This window comes from Falco punctatus (genome assembly GCF_963210335.1).
Source record: "Falco punctatus genome assembly, chromosome: 4".
Classification (NCBI taxonomy): Eukaryota; Metazoa; Chordata; class Aves; order Falconiformes; family Falconidae; genus Falco; species Falco punctatus.
Window position 1 is genome coordinate 10,510,724 of NC_137583.1, and position 24,394 is coordinate 10,535,117.

General features: G+C 41.2%; 2 protein-coding genes and 1 long non-coding RNA gene across 8 annotated transcripts; 2 read left to right on the plus strand and 1 right to left on the minus strand.

Moving 5' to 3' along the window:
- Positions 1–338: 338 nt before the first annotated feature.
- ASB14 (ankyrin repeat and SOCS box containing 14) lies at positions 339–18,462 on the minus strand. Of its 6 annotated transcripts, none has more exons than XM_080385007.1 (11): positions 18,208–18,462; positions 17,659–17,764; positions 10,055–17,563; positions 9,473–9,528; positions 7,973–8,104; positions 7,720–7,878; positions 5,578–5,823; positions 3,812–3,983; positions 2,346–2,889; positions 1,303–1,456; positions 339–537 (listed from the first exon to the last, which is right to left on the minus strand). In XM_080385007.1, exons 3-11 carry the CDS (start codon positions 10,180–10,182, stop codon positions 344–346), a joined length of 1,785 nt encoding a protein of 594 aa, XP_080241133.1. In that variant the 5' UTR covers positions 10,183–17,563; positions 17,659–17,764; positions 18,208–18,462; the 3' UTR covers positions 339–343. The 6 variants fall into 6 exon arrangements, with proteins under 6 accessions (XP_080241133.1, XP_080241135.1, XP_080241134.1 ...); XM_080385009.1 differs by having other exon boundaries at positions 10,055–10,266; positions 14,497–14,563; positions 17,425–18,462; XM_080385008.1 differs by lacking the exon at positions 17,659–17,764.
- Positions 468–1,580, plus strand: LOC308062865. Its single transcript, XR_013927731.1, has 2 exons — positions 468–551; positions 1,329–1,580. It is a non-coding gene; the product is annotated as an uncharacterized lncRNA (long non-coding RNA).
- Positions 18,463–18,473: 11 nt separating the features above from the next.
- Positions 18,474–22,299, plus strand: PDE12 (phosphodiesterase 12). Its single transcript, XM_080385002.1, has 3 exons — positions 18,474–19,854; positions 20,868–20,946; positions 21,687–22,299. Exons 1-3 carry the CDS (start codon positions 18,577–18,579, stop codon positions 22,127–22,129), a joined length of 1,800 nt encoding a protein of 599 aa, XP_080241128.1. The 5' UTR covers positions 18,474–18,576; the 3' UTR covers positions 22,130–22,299.
- The last annotated feature ends 2,095 nt before the right edge of the window (positions 22,300–24,394 follow it).

The following is a 24,394-nucleotide window of genomic DNA, read 5'->3' on the forward strand; positions in this document are numbered from 1 at the left end:
TTAACTAAACCCTGCATTTAGCCCTGCGATGGTGTGTGTGTGGGTAGTGTTATTTGTTACAACAGGCTTTAACTTAGCAATAACACAAGGTTTGCAGCCCTACACTTTACAGTTCCTGAACTTTTCACACTAAGCATTTAAAATACTGTTGTTGTAATTTTCAGATAGTTTATATTCCACTAGGTATGTAGAATGGGATTACCAATACTTACATTTTGGGCTTCTCCCCATTTTCTTCAGGGGATGAGAAGGAAATGCTGGTATTATTAATAAAATCCCAAAAGAAAGAAGCAGCTGCACAAAGTCTTACCCACATCACCATTCCCTTCAAAATACAGAATAATTACATACAGTTGAGGTTGTAGGTTCCTATAAAGTTTTCCTGTCCATAAAGATCGTATTCCTTGTACAGTATGTAGTCTTTCAAGCAGTTTGGCAGTGGAAGGAAGGTCATGAAGACAGGACAACGGAGACGCAACCGGCCCATGCAGTCCCGTATCTTCAGACGACAAAGATGCTTCAGAGAGCGAGGATTTGCTAGAAATGAGAAGGTGAGACTGATATTACTAAATTATTGTTAATTTTTGTTCAATTTATTCATTCAGTACTCTGCTACCTTTCAATTTTGCTGTGTATTCATCTTGTGAATAGACAGATTAAATGAATGTGGCTGTCCCTGGACAATCAGACCTGTCAGGGTCCAGCCTTTTTATCTCAGCCCATATATCTCAGAGTTACAATCATTGGCTTCTACATCAACAGATTTTGTTTCTGTCAAGTTGGTCAAACGTAAGTTTTAAGTAATGAAGTTTGGGGAACGTACTTTTAACCCCAAATATCTGGTGCCAGTTTTCTGTCAACCTGAGGGATCTACTAAAAGTAGAATTTTGAGTCACTACTACTTAATCTGTGTACTAGCAAAAAGGATACAGAATTAATCTTGGCTAGAATTAAATCACTCTACTAAAAAGAGTGATTTGTTCCATCAGCTTGAGGCAGGGGGAAAGGCTTTTCTCCCCTTGAAGAGGACTGTGTTGTCTACATTGTAATTGGAAGTTCCCAAGTGCTCTACATAAACTGCAGTTACTGTCTATCAGACTTGAGAGAAACTTAGTTCAAATCCTACACAGACTGATTTTTAAGACTTCTCTTACTGTCAAAACCTAACTCTTGGCCTAACAAGAGTCAAGGAAAGCACCAGTCTGAGGTAAAGAAAATGGCAACTAAAATACTACCAACAAAGAAGGCCCCAATCCCAAAACAGCTTGTTTGTTATTTCAAATGTAAACATCAGATACTCACTTAAAATCAAATTGATGTCTGGCCAGAGTTCCTGTTCTTTGAGAACCGCTTCCAGCTTCCAGCAGATATTAACATGATCGACGTAATCCAACATCACTCGCACTACCTTCCCAGACAGATGCTTCAACCATGACAAGGTTATCACTTCACAGAACTGATAGAAACAAAATGTTTAATAGGATAATATTCAGGATGATATAATAGGATAATACTCCTGTAAATTGCTCCCACCTCTGCAGACAAGAGCAATTAAATAAACTTCAGCAAAATGCCTGGAATGAGTGTTCGGTCAGTCAGGGGAGCTTTGGAGGCTGTCACAGCTTGCATTACACCTCACTAATAGAATGTGAAAATCCGAGAGATGGGTTATTTTGTACTAGGTGCAAAAATGAACTTCAGCAGCTGTATATTTGGTAACCAAGTGCTTAAGAAGTGCTACCACTCCCTAAGTGGAATTTAGACTCGTGTCCTGGTGTGCTGAACCAGGGGACCCACCAGCGCAGTGTGTGCAACACCCCCTTATCTTCAGGTTAAAGAAGAATTTATTAGGTTCAAGCGGACTTTACAAACTGCAAAACAAGACGTTGATGGGTGTCTGTAGGAACCTTGTTTTTTCAGTCCAGGTTTGTTAAATAATGCTCAGTGCTTATCACGCCAGCTCCAGGGGGTTGCCTTACAACAGCCTTCCAATATTAGTGTTAGGTTACAAGGATACGGGACCTCCCAGTGAGCTGGCCTGCAAGTCCCTGCTTTTACAGCATGGACAAGACTGCCCCAGGGAGCCCATTCTGTACTGGTTATCAGCATATCATTAGCTGTATTTTCACAATTCAAAAATACTGTTTATGATCATGTGCTGTCATGAACCAGGCTTCATGGCAACATGATTTAATTCTAGTGCCTTGCCTAACCCTAGCTTTATGTGTAAACTGTCCTACAGTTTAAAAACTTCCTTTTCTGACACTGCATTAAATGTATTTTCATTTAGTTTTAGGAAGGATACCAGCAGTAAAACAGTATGTGAAGCCATCTGATAGCCTTACCATTGTATCTTTGATAACAGTAGAAGTCCATCCCGCAGTCACATACTGGGAATGCGAACTGTTTCCCCGAGGGCAGTCAAAGCAGCGGTGCACATCGTACCCATAGTTCATCAACATTCTTAACATGACTTCATCTTTCAGAGCGTACTGCAGAGCCGATGGGAAATGGGTTGTATTCACTCTGCAGAAGTAATTGACATTAGCTCCATGTCGGAGCAGTAGATTCATTAACTCATAGTTGCCCATTCTCAAGGCTATTTGGAGGCAGTTGATGGGATCTTGGTTTGGCAGGGCTCCAGCATTCAACAGCAACTGTGTTGAACAGATATCCCCGTTGGAAACGGCAAAGTACAGTGCTGATTTCCGGTGGTCATCGTAGCCTTTACGCACTCTCTGATCCAGCATAAAATTGGCATCAAATCCAGACTGGAGGAGAAACTCAAGGCACTGAGGATGTGCTCCTGCTGCTGCTGAGTGAACTGGACTTATCCCACTTTCTTTAATAGCATCAAAATTGGTAACTGGAACTAAATTTTTTAGAGCTCTGAAGAATTAAAAAAATAAGAATCTCAGAATCTTAAACATACAGGTTCACCCAGCTCGGTGTTTGAATTTCTCTGTATTGCTGGGCTTCAGAATTCATCGTGACTGTATACAATTGTCTTAATCTACCAAATCAGTACCGTGGCATGCTGTACCTCTGCACTGACTGGAATTCCTAACAGTTACGTTGTTAGCCAGCAGTGGATACTGACTTTACACCTACTACACATAAATACTATTTTATTATGCTATTATTTATGAACAATCCCATTCCTTGCTAGAGGATTCCTGGGTGTCAAGAGGACAGTGTTCTTGCTTAACCTATAGCAATTAGGTAATTAATAGCATATAATATATTGTAACATGAATACATATAATACATACTATATACAGTCATTTAAGTATAATTAATATATTTAAAACATTAACACAGAAATTAAGAATCTTCAGATTCTTAACCACAATGCAACATTCCTAGTATTGAAGACTTGTTTCCCACTTACTGGTTGTGATTTTACTATAAATATCTTTCAGTAATCTTCCGGTATTTAAAATAGGGATAACCCTTATACCCCAAGACTATTTGTTTATTTAGTACGTTTACCTTCCCGTGATGGGGTGGAGATGCGGCATACCGAAAGAGTGAGGATGTCCCAAGAACCTCAGCATCAGACTGGACAGTGTTACTATTTATGACAAGCGGGGAAATACTGTAGGAATCTGTATGTTCATCCTAAAATGATGATTCTGTCCTGACTAGCCTCTTACATTCAGACACAGTAAACTCTTATTTACATGGTCAAAAACAATTCCTTCTACAAAACAACAGATGTGCTGCCTGCTTTAGGTAAGGTAGAGTTAACAAAATCAATATTGCTGATATGACCATTAATTGATATTTTTTTTTTAGTATATTAACTCACAGAAAGTGTCCTCTATATGCAGCTCTGTGGATGGGCAAATGACCCGAGTGCTTTGGTACGTTGGCATCAGCCCCATATTCTAGTAAAAGACTCAGAGAATCTGGATTTCCTCCTCCTGCTGCTTCAAATAATACAGAAGCACAATCCATCGCCTGTGAAAGAACATCTGCACCTGGAAAGAAGCATCAAGGATTTCCACAGTAGTCACTGTAAATACCCAGCAGTAATTAGTGTCTCCCATCCTCCAGTGACAGGGTGTTGTGAATTCTATTCTTCACCAAAGATAATCCCTAGGGGCATAAACCTTCTTGTTGGATCCATGATTTTAGATCTGTTTATGCAATCCTGGGAAGGAGAAGGTCCCAATTTCTTTGAACACAATTACACAGTAGGACTTGCTGCTAGAACTGGGCAAGCAAAGGGTTTGGTTCTTACTCATAAAAACAACTGGGTATTGGCTTACATATAATGCCTTTCAATTCTTCTACTTTACAAAGACCAGACATAAGTATGAGAGAACCCAGCACCAAAACAATTCATACAATCCAGTTCCAGTGTTGCTGAGCCATCATATAAAATTCCTCACCATCAATGTTGTCAGGCCTTCCCTAGGATGACCTGTCTACATTGCATTTAAAACCAATTTCAACTACTCACTACAATATTTATATATTATTTGAATATTATGAATACGTAGTCTTTATCAGGCCTTCACTTTACATCACAACAATCCTCTTGGTGCAGACAGCATTTAATTTTCTTCAGTAAGGGAAGTTACTTCTGCTGTTATTTCTGCAGGCATATCTTACAATAACCAGTTTTAATCTAGTCAAAGAACTTTCAGAAAATAATAGAAATGTGTGCAAATAGGCTTACTACTTTAGCGGAAATATATATCTTATAACATGAAATTTAGATACTAGGAATTCTTTGGACTGACCTCTGCTCACGAGATTTGGGAGTCTAATTCTTCAAAGAAATCAAAATGCCATCCAAAAATGCAAACAAAATATCTCCTGCAAGGCATCCAATTTCTTGTACATTTGCAAAGCATTCACTGATGACTACTACAGTTTGCTACAAGTCGTCTCTAAAAATGTATTTTATATATGTTTGGATCTATTAACACTACAGGCTATATACTCAGTAACATGGTAACAGTTCATTTCTGTTCAGTAATGCAAAGTTTTACTGGCTACTAAGCTAAGAACAGTTTTTCCCCTCTCCATTTAGGAATAATGTTCTCTGTTGGAAAGAGGCTTCACTTTGTCCCATGTGGGCTTTAAACATTTCAGTGCTAGCACACATGGCTGACAGTTGCTGCTCACTTGTCCGCCACCACTGAACCTACATGTTACTAAATCCTTCCACTGAGTTGTAAAACAGAACCACAGAACAGCAGAGGATGGAGAGGACCTCTGGAGATCATCCAGTCCCTGTCCTCAAGCACAGTCAGCTACAGCAGGTTGCCTACGACAGCATCCAGTCAAGTTTTTAGTATCTCCAAGGATGGAGACTCCACAACTTCTCTGAGTGACCTCCTCCAATGTTTAACTGTCCTCACAGAAAAGAAGTGGGTTTTTATGTTCAGACAGTATTTGCTGGGTTTCAGTTGGTGCCCATTGCCTCTTGTTCTGTTACGAGCAGCACTGAGAAGGATCCGGTTCTGTCTTTACATCATCCCATCAGATATTTATAACACTGGCAAGACAGACCCCCACCCCGAGCTTTCTCTTCCTATAACATCCTATATAATAAAGTCTCACCTTTTTGCAATAAGAGCTCCATGATTTCTGTATGTCCAATCTGCGCAGCCAGCGCTAGAGGTGTGAGCCCATATCCACTGCGAGGGTCAGGATCTGCTCCAGAACGAAGGAGCAGCTGTACCAGATCCTTCCTGCCTAGTCTGGCTGCCTCGTGCAAAGCAGTCCTCTTGTGGACACACTGCAAATTCACTTTTGCACCAGAATTTATCAACAAGGAGGCAATTTCATACGAATCTTCTTTAATTGCTGTAAGACAATAGCAAAGTATTAGCCAGAATTTTTGTTATTCAACACTACTCTATGCACTATGGCTTACGTTATGTGGCAGCCCAGGAAAGCCTGAGCTGTTCCTGGCAGTGTTATTTATACAGGGAGAAACGTCATGCTACAGTGAAAGGTTTAACTTATCAACAAGTCTGTTCTTTGTTTCCAGGATAGCATTAACTATACAAATGAAAAACGGTATGGTTATCTCTTTCTCTCTGTAATCCTCTGTTGGGTTTGGTAAACGCAACAGAACGCGGCTTTCCTTGCCACTAGATGGAGATCACATACAGGGACTTGCTGCAGGCAGGAGCCCACTCTAATGCTCATAAACGCTTACCATAATATGAAACAAAGTTTAAAATGACTGTGTCATACGCCTTCTTAGCTTAATAAGCCTGATCCGTTAAGTCAATAAGGATCTTAAAAGAGTAATTTGCATTGGCTTCAGTGGATGGAGTGAGCAAGCAACACCTTTCCCTCCTCTCTTTGATCTTCTAGGCTGCGTGGGTTAGAACATCTGCTTGGAAGACCATCGACAGCACTGTAACCTCTGATGTCCTATTATCTGTAACCTACATGGCTGCTTTAGATAAATTCCATATATCCCCTTCTTGGGGGATGGTGCATTTTAATATAGTGCACTTCAAAAATATTCAGGAACTCTGCATCTTTTCTAAGCAGGTAGCCCCGACTAGAAGGTTTAGTCATTTCAAAAGGATGGCCTGGGGGGTCCTACAGATGGTTGGTAGGCTTTTTCCTCTTCCTTTAACCACAGTTTTGAAAAAAACACCCTTCCAATATGGAAAAACATGAAGGTTTGTCCAAGAAACTTACAGTACTCCTTTAGAACTCAGATAATGAGAACATGCGTTCCTTTTTTTTTGGCTAGGACCCAGTAAGAATAGCAGCATCATAGCCCAGATTGAAGGAAGTGAATTAAATAAACAGAAATTTTTTAAAAAACATCTTGGCGAAATATAGTTCTTAACAAACCAAGAATTACAGTTCTCGTGCAAGATCAAATTAAAATGGCATTCATGCTGCGTGTGATACTAGGTATGTGACCTTGTTGTTCAATTAAAAAAATTCACAGAGAAGTGAACCAAGAATTTAGGCCTGGCTAGTTTCTTCACGTGTCGTACTTGGATTAATTCCAACAATGCCTGAATAGGGACAAACACTGTTTTGCGTTCTATGTACTGCAGATAAATCCGGCTGGTTTGCTACAATTTTTGAAAATCAAAACTAATTACCACAGGTTTTGGAGAAAGAGAAGCTAGTAGAATGAGACAGATACCATGTAAGCAGAGAATATGAATGTTTTATGCCTGCAGGAATGAAGAACAGTAATAGCCTGAAGAAGCAGGAGCTGGTTATCTGGCACTGCTGTATAAATGAGGCCAAGGAAAGCAGAGGAAGACACTCTGCACTTCATGGAGAAAGCTAGCTGATTCTTTGAGGAAAAAGATGCATGTTCAACCTGAACCTCAAACTCTTTGTAACTGAGAGATGGCAAACAGTAGGCACCTGGAGCTCCCTGCATCAGATCTGACTTTGGGGAAGGATTTTTAGCTTCTCGTAGTTCTGTGTTTCCCATACCTCAGTAGATCGATAAGCATCACACTTTAATTAATAAATAATGCTAAGAACTTTGTGGTAACAGTCTCTAACTTAGAATTGTCAGGTCATTTAAAACCCTGATACCGTCTAAGAAAAACAGACCAAGACAGACCTGTTCAATACTGAGATTAATATTTTTTTACTCCCTATAGCAAAATATTTTAGATACTGAAGTATGTCAAATTGAAACCTAAAACGTGTAACTATAATCTCACCCCATTCCCTCACCTCCCCACCCCTAAACCAGGTATTCACCTATAACTAAAGGAGAATCTCCCTCTTCATTCTTAACATTGGGGTTGCAGCCATTGAGCAGGAGAAAGCGGACATTGTCTGCAAAGCAATGTCTTACTGCCACCACGAGAGGTGTTTCCCCCTTTAGAGTCCTCTGTTCCCATGTAATGGCACGGGAGGCTGAAACACAGAAAAGCAGAACACATTTGAAGATGGATGATTCATCAAACTGGACTTTGTAAAACTTTCTGGTGGAAAACCAGACGGACTCTACCTTTCAAAGTTATTTCAAGGATGTTCTTATTTAGTTGTGCTGCAGCTTCATGCACAGGAAGCCAGCCTTGCTGATCTGCTTCTTCAAAAGCTGAACTGTGCCTCACCAACTTCATCAAGGCCTCTTCTTGGCCTGCAGTATTTTAAGACAGACGCATCATATCCTGTTACTCATCATAAAACAAAATGCACGCAACTAATATATTGAGTGCTATTTATCCCACCAGCATATCTAGAATAAACAGCTTGCTTTGTCAAAGCAGTTTTTTCTCAGAGGGTTGTTTAGATAAATGGAACAATCGATGATTGCGTAGACTCACAAAGCAGTTTGAATTATACTTCAAAAAAACCCTTACTTATAATAGAGCGACTAAAATACTTCAAGTACAATTCTCTGTTCCATAGTTCATGGAAGTTTAATGTATAAAGTATCCTAGTGAAACTGTAGGAAAAAATATTTAGGTTGGCAAAAGTAAAATGAAGCTGATTCAACAGGGATGAGACCTATCTCATTATTCCACTTTTACTAAAAATCTTATTGGATCTTTAATCAACACAAGTGATGTTTTCAATTTTATATCTCATCGAGAAACAGCAAAACTTTCTCAGCTGGAAAGCCTGTTTAAGTACAGGCCTGGTTTCTGCTCTTGCTTCTTATCCCATCATTCCTGGGAGAAGGCAGTCTGCCCTTCTGTTAGTTACAACTACAGGGTGAGGAGACAGACTGCTCTTGATCTCTGCTGCTCAAGTTGTACATACATAAGAATTATATATTCATAAGGCCAGACAGCAAGATGACTAGAGTTTAGACACATTCTCTATCGTGTATGGAATATTTATAGCATTTGCTTTTCTAGAAAAGACTTGGTTTCTTGATTCCTACTCCACTAAATATCTCTATAACTATTATGATGTGTGTAAGGATTGAACTGAAGGTTCCCCAGTGCCAGACGACTCTCCAAACAACTGTACTACTTATGCCCACTGTTTAGTTATCCCTGTGACTCAGTATATAAATTGATTTTACCACAAAAAGTAGAAGTTTCAGAGGAGAAGACCAAGAGCAGCTCATGTTGGAATACACTATAAAGTTTGGCAGTTAAGGAACAATTCTGGAACACTCTTCAGGTAGAGAAGGGATTTTAATCTGGGTATCTCACAAAGTGGCAAATGCTTTCATGAAGTATCAATCGACTAGAGGCCTTGCCATCCTGTTGCTTATTTTACAAGCAATGCCTGGCATTTCCCGCTAGTTCCAGGAGATGAAAAACTGGAATCTCTAAGAGGAGTGGTGTTTGAACCTATCCCGTATTACCATGTTCCTATCTAATGAGTTAGCTTTCAGGTGTCTCATTTTTAGTTGCCTTACTCCTCCCAAGACTACATAAAGAAAAACTCACTTAAATCAGGTGATAAAACACCTAAAATGTAGGCATTGTCAACAGTGCAGTTCCCAAGTGATTCCCAGGGGAACAGGCTTAGTGTGGGTATTTGTACTTACCCGTCCGAATTGCTGCAACTATCTTCCCATGTTCTTTACTTGCAATATACTGGAAACTGTACAGAACAAAAGCAAAATGAGAAGTAAAAATTAAAGTAAACTTCAGGATATAATTATACCTTAATTTAAACACTCAAGTCTAGACTACATGTTAGATTTCTGTTAAGCTACCTAGGCTTTGTCAGGGTTTTAATGCACTAAAACTCTTTTTTGTTGGTCTTCCCATCCCACTACAAATATTGGACTTTTCACACAAAGGCCAACAATTAAATACTAAAATGAGGGAAAGCTACCATGCCAATCTATTTTTACATCACATACTTATCTTCTTCATAAAGCCTTGTACTCATTTAGATATTGATGTAAAATGTCACGTAAAAGTTTCATACATTCCATATTTTCAAGGAAACCGGTATACGTTTTCAGGGAGAACTCAGAACCAGTGAGCTACCAGTGGTTTCCAGTATTCATGAGACAAGACCAGAGCAAATACAATATACGGAGTCACAAAGGAAAATAAGGTTACCACCTGCTTATGATAATGCCAAGAAAACACCCAAAAGAGAAATAATAACTTACTACTTTTCATCCTCTTTTGCACTGCCACTTGCTTCAACTTTATGCCTATCTTGTAAGCTTTCCTGAATAGCTTGTTGGGTAGGGATTTCATCATCAGAATCATCATCAAACATGTATGTAGAATTATACATAGCCAATCAGCACAACCTGGATCACTTTTTGTAGGGAAACACTGCTTTTTAGTTGGAAGCAGATGTTAAATCTTCAGGTTAAAGCTGGAATAATAGAAATAACAACCACTGTTTAAGTATCAAGAGAAATGAAACATAGTTCAAAATAAATGAATCAGAACTTCTTTATCTCAAGCTCCTGCCTTCTCCCAAGTATTTGAATTTGTACTGCAAAGAGTTATTCTATTTAGAACAGAGTAAAGGTTTTCCATCTCAATAGCACCTGCTAGCTTTTATCTCTGTTCCACAGACTGAACGCATGGAATAGCTACTTGCTCTGGCATTACTTACTAGAAAGCAACAAAAATAAATTAAACTTAGTTTTCAGATAAATAGTCATTCCCTCTTAAGTCTTTTAGACACTCAAATATCATCACAATCATTCTCTGATGTTTCCATAGTAGGCGAACAGATGTTCAATACGACTCAGGACGTTTTTTCAGTTTGTTTACAGAGGACCTGGAAGTGAAGGGCAAGTGAAGGACACAAAATTTTTTAATAATAGCTTTTGTTCAAATTGTTTCAACAAAGATGTCATTAGGGCCATATCTCATAGTCAGGAAAGTATTGTAATTTGTCCTGTTATGTGCATCAGCCTTTCAACTGTAACAATATCAAACTCCATACTTGAAAAAAGACCAACTGTACCACCTTATGTACATAATCTACAGCCATAAACTTATGATTCTGCATTCTTCATCAATACATGCCTGCTTTTTTCTAATGCTTGTAAGGGATATATACAAAATACTGCAACAATATATATCCCACTGCAAGCAGAAATAAAACACACTGGTGTAACCACAACGGAGTTTACAAAAATTTTAAAAAAAGCAAGAGTTCAATTAAAAATATTTTTAACCCTTTAAGATTGTAATACAAACAATGGAGCATATAATTAAATCCCATTGATACTATCTGTTAAGTCTACAAGTTAAAATTTAAGAAGAAATCATTTAAAATTATTGATGATCAAATCAGTCATTAAATAGTATAATCTGTGTAGATGTACAGTTATATGCATAAGCAGTCACACTGTTCCTCTGTATATTCAGCTACATGCTATTAGAGATTAAAATCACAGACGTTCTTTTAGGCTCAGACCTCTCATCTATTTCAGCTTATCCAAACTTCCACTTCTGTCATTCAAAACAGCTGGCCTAAAAAACCCAACCGAAAATACAGGGCAAAGTAAAATACAGTAAGTAAGTAAAACAAAGCAAATAAATAAATTGGCAAAATGAACAAGCAAAGCAAAATGAAGGAAGTTGTCAACATGCCCATTACAGAGTTTGGAATAATTCTAGAAACATCTTAAAGTTGAGCAGCAGTAATTCACAGCAAACCTGCACCATCTAACTTGTTACCTGACCCATCTAATGTGTGATTGCAAGGCCTTGCTCTGTAATTGCACATGTAGCAAAAAAGAGAACTGTATTAACAAAATACACAGACAAGTAACTGTTAGTATTCAGTTATACCTATAGTACAGTGAGTATATAAACATTTTAAATCTAGGCTGGTTTTTTTTGTAAAAAGACTAGTAATTTTCCTGTGAATTGAGAAAACACACTCGTTTTTTCTCACCTTCAGAAAGAGGGAAGACCTCACACTTTGAAGAACTGATTATTAATCTGAAAGTGATATTTTCAGGATTGAAAACGATCTCTGTAGAGCCTATGTCCATTAATAGCTCACTATAAATACCTGATCATAAGATACTCTGGGACTTCCTCCATGTTTCTTTCACATAGTTTAGTTATGTTTAATAACCTGACCTGACAAATGGTGTCAGCAGAAGAAGGAATTAAAATTCTTTACAAAGGAAAAAGAAAATTCTTTGTAGAAATACCCTTGTGAAAAGTTTTTGGAATAAGAATTTGAGAAGTGTAAGTACTAACTATTACATTATGGGAAGAAAGTTCTTCAGTGCTTTCCTAAGAGAGTAAACTGAGGATAATGTTATGGGCTTACTTAAAAGAGTAAGACAGCATAAAAAGTAAAATCAATAAAAGTAAACATAAACACACAAATAAAACCAAGCAAGAATCCTATTAAAAGTAGCTGTTTCTGATTGCTTTATCACAATTCATATATTAATATAAATAGAAAAACCAAACAAAAGATAAACATACAGAGTCTTTAAAGGGAAAAGCAGTTTCAGAAAGACAGACCTATGCTGAAAACTTATGCTGGTGTAATACAAAATAAGCAGGGAAATGAAGGGCACAGATGCCTAGTTGTAATAGTGACAGTAGGACAGAGTGAGACTTTCATACGCTTTAAATTAAGTAAATTCTCCTACAGTATTTTACAGAGGGATCCTTACAAAGAAATTATGATGGCTGTGTCAATGCAAGGTGGAAATAGTTCTTTGTTAGAGGAGATCTAGGAAGAATGCTTGAGTAATTTTTTTTTTTTTGAGAAAAAAAATGCGGAATCAGTCAAGGAATTGAAACTGGACTGTGTCTCTGGAGCAATAGGGAAGCAGACATTTTACAGCAGGTGGTCATAAGGAAGACTTTATCATTTATTCTTCCCAGAGAATTTGGAAAAAAACCCATACAAAAATCAGAATATCTGAATTAAATCCAGAAAAGATGAATTTGCTGAAGAAGGAAGGCATCAGAAGTACCTACTATACATAGTTAAATGATTCTCATACTACAATTTTCACTGTTGCTATGACAGGACATAGACTATACATAAATCCAGACTGAAATCACAGAACGGTCGGGGTTGGAAGCAACCGCTGGAGCTGATCTAGTCCAGCCCCCTGCCAGAGCAGGTTCGCCCAGAGCAGGCTGCTCAGGGTCACAGCCTGGCAGGATTTGAATGTCTCGGAGAAGGAGACCCCGCAGCCTCCCTGGGCAGCCTGTGCCGGTGCTCGGTCACCCTCGGAGTGAAGAAGTTCTTCCTCGTGTCAGATGGAACTGCCTGTGTCTCAGCTTGTGCCCGCTGCCCCTTGCCCTGTCGCTGGGCACCCCTGAAAGGATCCCGGCCCCGTCCTCCTGACACTCGCCCTTGAGGCACTTGGAGGCACCGGTGAGATCCCCCCCAGCCTTCTCTCCTCCAGGCTGAACAGCCCCAGCCCTCTCAGCCTTTCCTCACAAGGGAGATGCTCCATGGCCTCCATAGCCCTCCTCATCATCTCCATAGCCTCCGCTGGCCCCTCTCCAGTAGCTCCCCATCTCTCCTGAACTGGGGAGCCCAGCACTGGGCACAGCACTCCAAACACAGCCTCACCAGGGCAGAGCAGAGGGGGACAATAACCCCCCTCGACCTGCCGGCCGTGCTCCTCCCAATGCACCCCAGGGTCCCACTGGCCTTCTTGCCCCCAAGGCCACGCTGCTGGCCCATGGGCGACCTGCTGCCCACCAGAGCTCCCAGGTCCTTCTCTGCAGAGCTGCCCCCCAGCAAGTCAGCCCCAGCCCGTGCTGCTGCGTGGGGTTGCTCCTCCCCAGGTGCAGGACCTGACGCTTGTCTTTATTGAACTCCATTAGATCCCTCTCTGCCCAACTCTCCAGCCTGTCCAAGTCTTACTGAATGGCAGTGCAGCCTGCTGGTGAATCAGCCATTCCTCCCAGTTTTCCATCAGCTGCAAACTTGCTGAGGGGTACACTCAGTCCCTTCACCCAGGTCACTGATGAGCAAGTTGAACAGGACTTCAGCCAGTTCTCAATCTGCCTCACTGTCTGCTCAACTAACTCACACTTCCTGAGTTTACATATGAGTATGTTATGGGAGACAGTGTCAAAAACTTTGCGGAGTTCAAGGCAGACAACATCCATCGCTCTTTTTCATCCACATCCCAACACTTAACACCTACTAGCCTTCCACCCACATGATTCAGCATTCTTAATGCTTCAAGTTCATTGACTGTAATGTTTCTCAAAAAGTGCAGGCTATTTTCATTTTCTATTAAGATATATTTTGTGCTTTCCTACCCATTAACTTTTGGATGAAAAATAGATTGGGCAGCACCTAAACGTATTTATATATAAAAAAAATCCTTTAACTAGCCCTTTCGTCTAATTCGTAATTATGAATATCTGTGGAAAAAGGGACAGGCCTAGTGCTCAGATGAGACTGAGTCAAGCTAGCAGGCCCAATTTTTAATGTAAAAGTCATAGGTCAGATGCACATGAAGTCTGTGCACATTTGGGTACTTTGTTGAGGGTAGAAGCATTGATATTCCGTAAAAAAGGAATTTATTGTTGCAATTTCTGTTGAATTGTGGGTTGAATGCTCACACTTCAAAGAAATTATACTCACTTGGCTTTATCCAAATGATTGGCATCATATCAAAAGCAATTTGGGATACTGCTCAGCTAACATTTCCCTGGTGAGAGAAAGGAACAAAGCAATTATTTGTGGCTTGGTGTTAAACCAAAGAGGGGTTCAGTGTATATTTTTTGGTTGTTGCTTGCTTGGGTATTTTTTTTTATTCCTTTTTTTCCACGCATGAAAAGCATTTATTTTGGTGAGTTATTTCAATAATATGAAAAGTTATCACTTAAAATATTTAAACACATCTTGTTTGAGCACCTAAGAAAGCTTTCCAGAACCATGGTAAAACACTTTGTTACTGACTTGGTCCTGTCCCAGCCAGCTCTGTCTAAAAATAATCCATGGATATAAACACCATCTTCTGGTGCAGTATCCTGAGGAATAACCTTCAAGAAATAAGTGTTCCATGTAATTAAACTTTCAAAGCTGTTTGCTTTTTGAGGTATTATGGCAATAGCAAATTTTCAGAAGATCAATCCAAAATGAGCATAATATAGCAATACCTTTCTTTCAATACTACTTTTATACAAAACTATAAAGATAACAGATTTATGTGTGTTTGCTAAGTACCTTTACTGTGGGTTATAAAATAAGGCTTTAATCACACAGACAAATATGTACTCTATAGGCTGTTTCATTGAGTGGAGCTCCAGGTCCAGTGACAGAGCTACCTTAAATTTACCTCATTTAAGGATGTTATTTAACATGCCTACCTTACCAAAGAAATAAATGTTTGTGGTCAAATTGCAGTGAGTTAGTTGCAAAATGAACCTTCCAGGTTCAGGATTTACTTACTACATCTCACCACAACATCAGTACTTGGATTAAGAAAATATGCATTTATAATATATCTCTACCTGAAATTCATATCCCAGAAGGTCAATAGGGATCCTGGTCTTCCTAGCATAGTTTTGCATAGCTCCAGTTAAGAAAGCTGGAGTAAAATAAAATCCCGACAGCTGAAAAAACATGGGCTTCCCTAATTCATACCAATCCTGGAAACAGGAAAATGACACACTGAATAATCACGGACAAATCCCATACTGTTCAACTATCTTCTACATAACTGTACTCAGAAAACCTAAGTGAAGTCTATATCACTCCTTTCCCAATACTCCATCAATGCAAAGGACAAATTACATGAAAAAAATATATTAAATAATTAGTAGTACTGTCTCTTGTACATTACCTGCAAAAATTTCACCTTTCTAGAAAATCTAGACTGTAGTTCCCTGATGGTTTTAGACTTTGGTATGAATCAAGACTAATTCTTAAGAGAACACAGATCACAAGAACATCATTAGAAAGTTTTATAATCATATTTCTGCTTCTATAAACTCCTGTAGATTACCTGCAGACAACTATCACAAGTTTTCATATAATGTAATAGATAACACCTTTGAACTAAAATTTCAGTTGGAATAAAAAGTTGTTAAAGGTCCTAAAAGAATCCTTTATATAGATGTGTGTTTCACACACAATAAAAATCTGTAAAACATAAAAATGCCATCTGATAGCTTCATAACTGTAAGAGCCTGAAGTGGACTGTGGTATCTGGACCCTGCAATTTACAAAACCTGAATCCTATCACTAAACATTTAAAGAATGAGGATTTCTGTGCAGTTCTAAAACCATTTCTTACAAATCCTTTATTAGCCAGTAATAGGACAACACGATACACTGTTAAAAACAATATTAAAACTTTGTCCAAGGGCACTGCAACTCCTAAAAAGAAAACTTTCAAGTAACTACATACACAAATCTCTACAGTGTTACGTCTCTTAAATTTCACAGGAGCTGGATATAAAGATTCTACTCCTGCTTTCAATTACATTGCCTCTACAGAAGCTACACTATCTCTAGATATTTAGATTGCTTTTTTGTAAAAAGTGTAAACTTGTTTGGATTTGAAAATTAAACCTTTTTGTCACCTAGCAATGTCTTGAATTGTCAACAATGATCCCATTGTCTACAGAAAATATGTCAGTTGGCAAACTAGCAATAGTCCAGGCTCTCATTCCTATTGGGTCACCAAGAGTCTTACTCAAAGACAAATTATCAGAACAAGAGATATTTTTCTCCTGGAAGAAAACCCCATTTGTCGTTATTCCATGTTTCTTTACACCTTTTACTAAATGCCACTTCAATACAAAGTAGCAATGTGCTTTTCCTTCTAAGAGTTTGAACTAGGTCAAGTATAAGTAAAAATTTCAATATCCAACTACATTCCCCCCCAGAATATTTACTCTCTCTCCAATTTTGTAGGATTTGTCCAGGTTTTTGTACATTCTGAATGTGGGGGTTTTTGTTACATAAACTTAAGACAACGTACTACCTTAAGAAGCTCACACACAGCTGGAATTCATCTCACGACTGTATCTTCCATCCACTTGATACAGTAATTCAATGCTGATTTGTTACTGTTTAATGTCCCAGTCACAATCAGTGACTTCAAATCACTTGATTTATGTATGAATCATCATATTAGTATGTTGGGTCTGTCCATTTGCAAGCAGCATAATCAACCATTTAATTAACATTAAATATGTGCCAGTTTAAGTTAATATAGATATATTTTTTTAACATTATACATAACTGCATTTTAAAGTTAAGTCTTCCACTTTAAGGCAAAATCAACAAAAATCTGAGATTTTATTTAAGCAATAATCAAGCCTTACAAAGTCAATGATATGCTCTCATTTCTGACATGCTGCTTTAGAGTAAATTCACTGATTTAATTAAATTCAGGTTTACAGAATATTGGATCAGCAGATCTTATCCCATTGATCTTAATGAGTTTTAGTAGGCTAATATTAAATAAATATTAAATAAATGACAGCGGATTTTTGAAGCCTTTTTCAGCAGTCTAAAAAAAAAGCAAATACTTGTTTAAATCTAAGATAACCTTCTAACCTTGCACAGTTTGCTCCAATCTTTGGTACATTCTTGTCAAAATACAGCATCAAAACATGCTATCATGCCAGCTGGTGTCGGAACATCTCCTGTCAAATGATCATGTGTGTATGGAAGATCGTTTGCAGCGTTATGCTACCTATGAGAAACAGACGATACAGAAAATGTGGTGCTGAAACCTCCACAGTAATGATATTGACAATAAAAATCAATCTTTTTTTGTTGCTACCGTACCTGCAGGTGGGGAATAAGGGCACGTTGCCCACCCACAGCCCCACCGCCATTTCAAGCGGCAGGGGCACCCTTGCGCTTGGTACGATACCACACCACTCATATATTCCTGTGATTTAAAAAAAAAAAAAAGCAAAGAGCTGGAAAAAATCTTAAGTTTCAGTCGGCCTAATATAACCTGAGCAAGTCCGCGGTCTCTGCTCCAGCATTCTGCCTGCGTGTAAAATCCTCGCTACAGATCGCAGCAAGAACGCCTAAGAAACTACAACACCCTCACGCATCAGGTAGCTGCTGCTAAGCTTGCACATTTTGTTGGATTATAAATGGAAATGTAAAGAAATTCCAAAGGTTTACTGCCCACTTGGCCACATTTGACAAAGAGACATTAAAATCCCGATTTTGCACCTGTGTGGGCAGAGCCCCACGAGCAAGAAGAGCTGCAGAGAACATCGGTCCCGTTTTCTAAAGCCCTGGGCACCTTCCCAACACATTTTCACAGCCCAGGCCTATCCAAGTTCCCAGTTTCAATCCAGGCACAAAACGCTTTCTCACAGAAAACAAATGCAGACACCCGATACAAAGAGATTTATGCGCAGGCAGCGCGCACTCCTCCGCGCCCAGGGGGAGACCAGCCCCGCCGCAGCGGACGCGACGCCTTCCTGAGGAGACGTGGCTCAGCCGCCAAGGGGAGAGCCCCGCCGTGCCCGCCCGCCGCCTCGCTGAGGCCGCACCGGCGGGCTAACGGCTGGGAAGGCAGCCAGGCACCGCCGCGGGCGCCGCTGGCTGCCCCTCAGTGGCGCAGAGGCCCCGCCCCGCCCCGCGCGGTGGCTGTTGGGAGCGCGGTCCCGCCGCCGAGGCCGCGCGCTGCTCGTCGTTTCCGGGCGCGCCCCGCGGAAGCGGGTGAGAAGCGGCGCCGGCTCCATGTGGCGCCGGCTGCGCTCCGCCCTCAGGAGGCTCGGCGGCTCGCCCGCCACCCTCCCCGCCGAAGGCACCCGCCCGCCCGCCGGCCGCGGCGCCATGGAGCGGGCCGTGGTGCGCTGCGTGCCCTCCGAGGCCAAGCTGAGCCTGCGGTTCGTGTTGCCCGACGGCAGCGCCCGGCACATGCAGCGGGACCAAGCGGAGCCGCTGGGCCGGGCGTTGGCCCGCATCGCCGCCAACGCCGCCAAGGGCCGCACCAAGGCGGCAAAGAAGAACAAGAAGGCGCGGGCGGAGGGCGGCCCGGCGGCGGAGGGCGGCCCGGAGGCGGCGGCGGTGCCGGCCGTGAGGCTGTTCTCCCGCGACGGGGAGGCGGTGGCCGAGGAGGTGCCGAACGCGGCGGCCTGGCAGGACGGCGCCGTGCTGCAGATCGGGGAGGCGCAGTACCGCGTGGAGCGCAACCCGCCGGCGCTCACCGAGCTGCAGCTGCCGCGTTCGCTGCTGGCCGGCTTCCCCGTCTGCCCCAAGCTGAGCGCCGAGTTCGCCGCGCCGCAGCACTGCCTGTTCCGCTGGTACCGCGAGCAGCGCCCGGCGCCCGGCGGGGAGGCGGCGGCGGCGGGCGGCGGCGGCGGCCCGGCCTGGGTGGAGGCGGCGGTGGGCGAGCGCGTCTTCACGCCCCCCAACGCGCTGGTGGGGCTGCGGCTGAAGCTGAGCTGCACGCCCGGGGACGCGGCGCAGCGCTACGGGCCGCCCCGCGAGGTGGAGAGCAGCGGCCCCGTGGAGGCCGGGCCCGGCGCCTGCACCTTCGACGCGCGGCACCTGTACACCGGGCGGGTGTGCGGCGGGGGCGCGCTGCGCGCCGTCTCCTACAACGTGCTGGCCGACGTGTACGCGCAGACAGAGTTCTCCCGCACCGTGCTGTACCCCTACTGCGCGCCCTACGCCCTGGAGCTCGACTACCGGCAGAACCTGCTCAAGAAGGAGCTGGCGGGCTACAGCGCCGACCTGATCTGCCTGCAAGAAGTGGACAAGTCCGTCTTCGTGGACAGCTTGGCCCCAGCCCTGGATGCTTTCGGACTCGAGGGGCTGTTCAAGATTAAGGAGAAGCAGCACGAAGGTCTGGCCACTTTCTACCGCAGGGACAAGTTCAGCCTGCTCAGCCGGCACGACGTCGCGTTCAGCGAGGCCCTGCTCACCGACCCCCAGCACAAGGAGCTGTGCGACAAGCTGGCCCGGTACCCCGTGGTGCAGGAGAAGGTGCTGCAGAGGTCGTCGGTGCTGCAGGTACGGCGCGCACCGCCCTGCGTCCTCTTCCCCCTCTCCCCGGGCAGGTTTGTCGAGCGTCAAACCAGAGGAGAAGGGGAGCGAGGGATTAACAGTCAGAAACGTGGGTGGTACGTTCGCTGTTAGCCAGGGTAATGGATAGAGCAGAAGAGCAACTTGGGAACAGGAACAGAAACATTGAGGCTTCGCTGAACTGGATGTATAGAATCACCAAAACTTGGTAAAAAAGGCAATATTTTGTTTTAAGACAAAGACAGCTGTTCAGATTCTGAGCCAAGTATCAATTCTCAGGTGGTATTAGCTGCCAGGCTTTTCACGGCTTACTCCCATACATCAGAATATGTATTTCATAAAACTTAAATCTTGTAAGTCGGTTCTAGATGAGATTAAGTTAATTTAGCTTGCATTAGGAATGCCACTTCAGAAAGTGACAATAGGGAGAGAAATAAGGTTGGAGGACAGGTCAGTGAGCTTGTTGATGCCAGTGGGTCTGCCAGCAGAGCACTGTGTATACGGTAGAAGTCTGTGCCAGGAATTTTGGAAACACTAACTGATAAAAGTTTCTTTCTTGTGGACTGAGTAGGACTAAAAAGATTTCCTTGATACATTTATGTTCAGTTTAAGAACTATGCAGTGCTACGGTTTGCTTGCTAAAAACCAGAGCGATAGCTCCAATTCTGTTGCAGAAAGTAATAGTACAGAATGGTACAGCATTAGCAGCATCTTAGGAAAAAATATGGACTGGATTGAAGGAAAAAAATACAGCCAGACCAGGCACTTACAGACAAAAGAGCATTTGTCAAATACCTGGATGTAGTGATAATATATTGCCTCTATAAACAGACCTTCTATAGAAGATAAAAAGACTCAACTTAGGAGCTGTACTGTTCATTAGTTGTAAGTGTCAGGTGCTTTGACCTGGATTGCCATACAGGCATAAGCTAACTATTGCACTTTTTAAAATATTTGACTCTCTATTTAAGACTTATCAAGGATTACTTTTTTTCTTGAAGGTTTCAGTTCTTCAGTCTACAACCGATCCTTCCAGGAAGGTTTGCGCAGCTAATACCCACCTATACTGGCACCCGAAAGGTAATTTTGTCATGTTCGTGTATGTGGGATAACTGGGTTTGTAAAGTTTTTTGTCCTTTCTGGAGAGAATAGATTTCCCCGTTTTTTTGCAGCTATAGCCTTTTCTTCTGAAACTGAAGGTTTCTTGTCTTGTTTCGTATCTTGATGAATCAAGCCAGGCTGTTTGGTGTGTGTGTTTATTTTCTTTAGAGTAGGATTGTTCTAACCTGCCTGGGAGTCAGTAGAATATAGCTGAAAGCAAAGCAAGTCACGTTACTAAGTTACTATGGTCTAAGAGTAGACCATAAAATATAGATAGCTTTGTGTGCACTCGGAGCTTCCCAGTCCTGTTGTACCTGAAGGATCTGTATTGGGATGCTGCCAGGAGGGCAACCAGGCTGGGCTACAGAAGCTTTTAGAACAGATTCTCCTCTTTTAAATCAGTTTTCTTTTGGTTCTGTGCTTTTCAGGAGCAGCATTATTAGAATGGTTGCCACAAAACAGAAAGCTGATGTAATTATGGGTGCTGGAGGTTCAAGGGTTCTTGCATGTGCAAGCTGAAATTAAAACATTGTCCCTTTAAACTTTTGTAGTCACAAACTTCAAAGTCTTCTTATGAATACTATTCTAAAATGTAGTACACAGAAAATATAAAACGAGATTGCAGTTTCAGAGCTATACGTGATACATGCTTAAGTGAGTAACTTGGAAGATTCCTCCAATGCTACTGTGAAGTATTTAACATGTTTTTATATCCTTAGGTGGAAACATCCGTCTCATCCAAATTGCTGTAGCCTTGTCTCACATCAAGCACGTAGCATGTGACTTGTATCCTGGTATACCAGTCATATTCTGTGGAGATTTTAATAGTACACCATCATCTGGAACATACAGTTTTATTAGCAGCGGCAGCATTGCGGAAGATCATGAAGACTGGGTCTCAAATGGTGAAGAAGAAAGGTGCAATATGGCTCTCAGCCATCCTTTCAAACTGCTAAGTGCTTGTGGAGAACCTGCTTATACAAACTATGTTGGTGGGTTTCATGGGTGTCTGGACTACATTTTCATTGACAAAAATGCTCTAGAGGTTGAACAGGTCATTCCGATGCCAAGTCATGAAGAAGTAACAACCCATCAGGCTTTGCCAAGTGTTTCACATCCTTCCGATCATATAGCATTAGTATGTGACTTAAAGTGGAAATAGATCAGCTCTTGCATGGTGCTTCTGGGGGTTTTCAAACCAGAAGTTTCATTTTCTGCTGGGGAACTGAGGTTACACCCTGGCTTGTCTGCTACTAAAAGGAAATCAGAATGATTACTAAAAAGTTCATGTGTGTAATGGTTCTGCTGAATACTATCACAGTGTTCAGAATATTTGCATGAGAACTTTTTCATTCCCTTTTTATATGCTTACGGGAAAAATCTAAGACGGGGTTTTGAAAAGTGGATTATCATATACCTTTTTATTGGTGTTTTTAAAGGATTAAGAATTATTTTGTTTAAAAAGAATTTATCTGATTTATAAGACAGTATACAAACTGAACCCTGCCTAATTCAGAACCAAACACAGAACCTGAAAACAAATGGATTTAATTGATTCAGCCTCATTGTAATTATTGTCACAGGACAGTTTTTTTAAAAATAAGTTTGCAAATTGTCTTGCTCACCATTACTGTGTTCCAATTTTTTAGTAAGTAGCATGAACAACGTACTTGCACCTACCACCTTCTGAAAAGATGTTCCTTGAGTATCAGCGGATAGCTCTTCTGTCAACAATCAAGCAGGTTAAAATCAAAGTTATAATTGATTTGGAAGCATTTTGCTTGCCCACTCAGTATGTGGAATGAGGGTAACTGCATCACCGGCTAAAACTGGACTACATATTTAGGTAGCATCTACTTTGAACATCTGCTCCTCCTGTTCATGATCATTGGCAATAAATACTGAAGTTTAGGACAGCCAGCTCTGGATGGGAGGGAGCTGGGGAGCTTTTTAACAATGTGTTTTCAGGTGAGGGGGAGTTACAGAATAGTTAATGTGTGCATTAGCTATCTGTGCCTAAATCAGAAAAAAGCCCACAAGTGACTTGCAAACCTTTATCATAATTGTTCTATTTTTTTCCTCTATTGCATACACCAACCACCTGCATTTTTAATGGTGTTCTACCTGAATTTTTTCCTTTAGAAATATAGTCTTCCCTGTTTTGTAGGAGATAATTTGGATGTGGGGAAATGTATTTTATCTGTACCTTCATTGACTGCATTGGAGGGGTTTGAATCACTTCACAAGCTTTTCACCCTGCACCATTAGTCCATATGAAACAAATAGCATTTGAAAACTATTTCACTAGATCTCCCTCTTTCACTAATAAAGTTCTCTTTTTTCAATAGTCTGTTACTATTGTCAGTTTTGATTTTGTTCTAGTTACTGATGTCCTTCATGGCAAAGCAAGTCTGCCCGGTTACATACCCTGTATTTCCACAACTACTCACCTCCACTGTGTTCTGGTGGACTGTAGGTTATAGCTGGGATTCACTAAACTCCTCATACACTGCTAAAAACAGGCAGAAACTTTCAAGCAGCATATAGCTGAGGGTCATTGGTCCTGTCTCTTGCCATAGTACCTGTTAGTTTCTGAAGGGTGGTGCTTTAAAAAGCTTGTCAACATCTGCTCTTTAGCTTTTTCTATGTTAATTCCAATAAAACTACTACTGTTTTCAATGACCTCCAGGTTTCAATTTTTGCTAATCCAAATGGTAGCTAAGGGCTTTCGGATTAAAAAACTGGAAGCAAAACAGAGTGTGACATTATAAAAGTGGCAGTGAATGATGTTAGGTCGTTGAGATAGGGATGGACAGTACTCACCCTATAAAATTGGACCCCACATACTTTGGGTATGTCCTTGTTCAGTTACCGTTCTCTTGTATGTCTAAGTAAAAGTGTAATTCAGTCTTGCGTATGAGTTGAAGGGGATATCTATTCTTCTAGACTACAAAGTTGGTAATAAAATATATCAGTGATTCATAACTAAACTACAAGATATAGGAGTGAAGAGAAAATCTTGCAGAAGAATGGAGGCTGTATACTTCATATCTGGGCAAAGAATATTTACTAATTTAGTAAATGAGGGAAACCTTACACCTGAAGATGTAACATTTGCAAGCATATGGCATCTTAAAATAATGACAAAAAAATAATTGGATAATCTGTTCAAGAAGAAAAAAAAAATCTAAGTATTAACACCTGGGGAAAAAACACTGAAAATAACCATGTTACAGCTGAGCCAGAGGCCACCTACAATTTGCCAGCTCTAAAAAACTGGAGGGAAAAAACACCCAAAAAAACAAACTCCACTGAATAATGCAGGATTGCATACTGGCAAGAGCAATGTCCCAGTCACTTAGAACAGTAAGATTGCACTTGTTGAGTTTGGAAGTTAAATTATATTAGGCTAACTGAGGTCCCCTTA

Coding starts and splice junctions, on each gene's coding strand:
- ASB14 (XM_080385008.1), bottom strand. CDS start 10,182: ATGTATAATTCTACATACATGTTTGATGATGATTCTGATGATGAAATC. Junction 8,105..9,472: donor AGTTGCAGCAATTCGGACGG/GTAAGTACAAAT, acceptor AAAATACTGCAG/GCCAAGAAGAGGCCTTGATG. Junction 3,984..5,577: donor GGAGCTCTTATTGCAAAAAG/GTGAGACTTTAT, acceptor GCTTCTTTCCAG/GTGCAGATGTTCTTTCACAG.
- PDE12 (XM_080385002.1), top strand. CDS start 18,577: ATGTGGCGCCGGCTGCGCTCCGCCCTCAGGAGGCTCGGCGGCTCGCCC. Junction 19,855..20,867: donor AGAGGTCGTCGGTGCTGCAG/GTACGGCGCGCA, acceptor TTTTTCTTGAAG/GTTTCAGTTCTTCAGTCTAC. Junction 20,947..21,686: donor CCTATACTGGCACCCGAAAG/GTAATTTTGTCA, acceptor TTATATCCTTAG/GTGGAAACATCCGTCTCATC.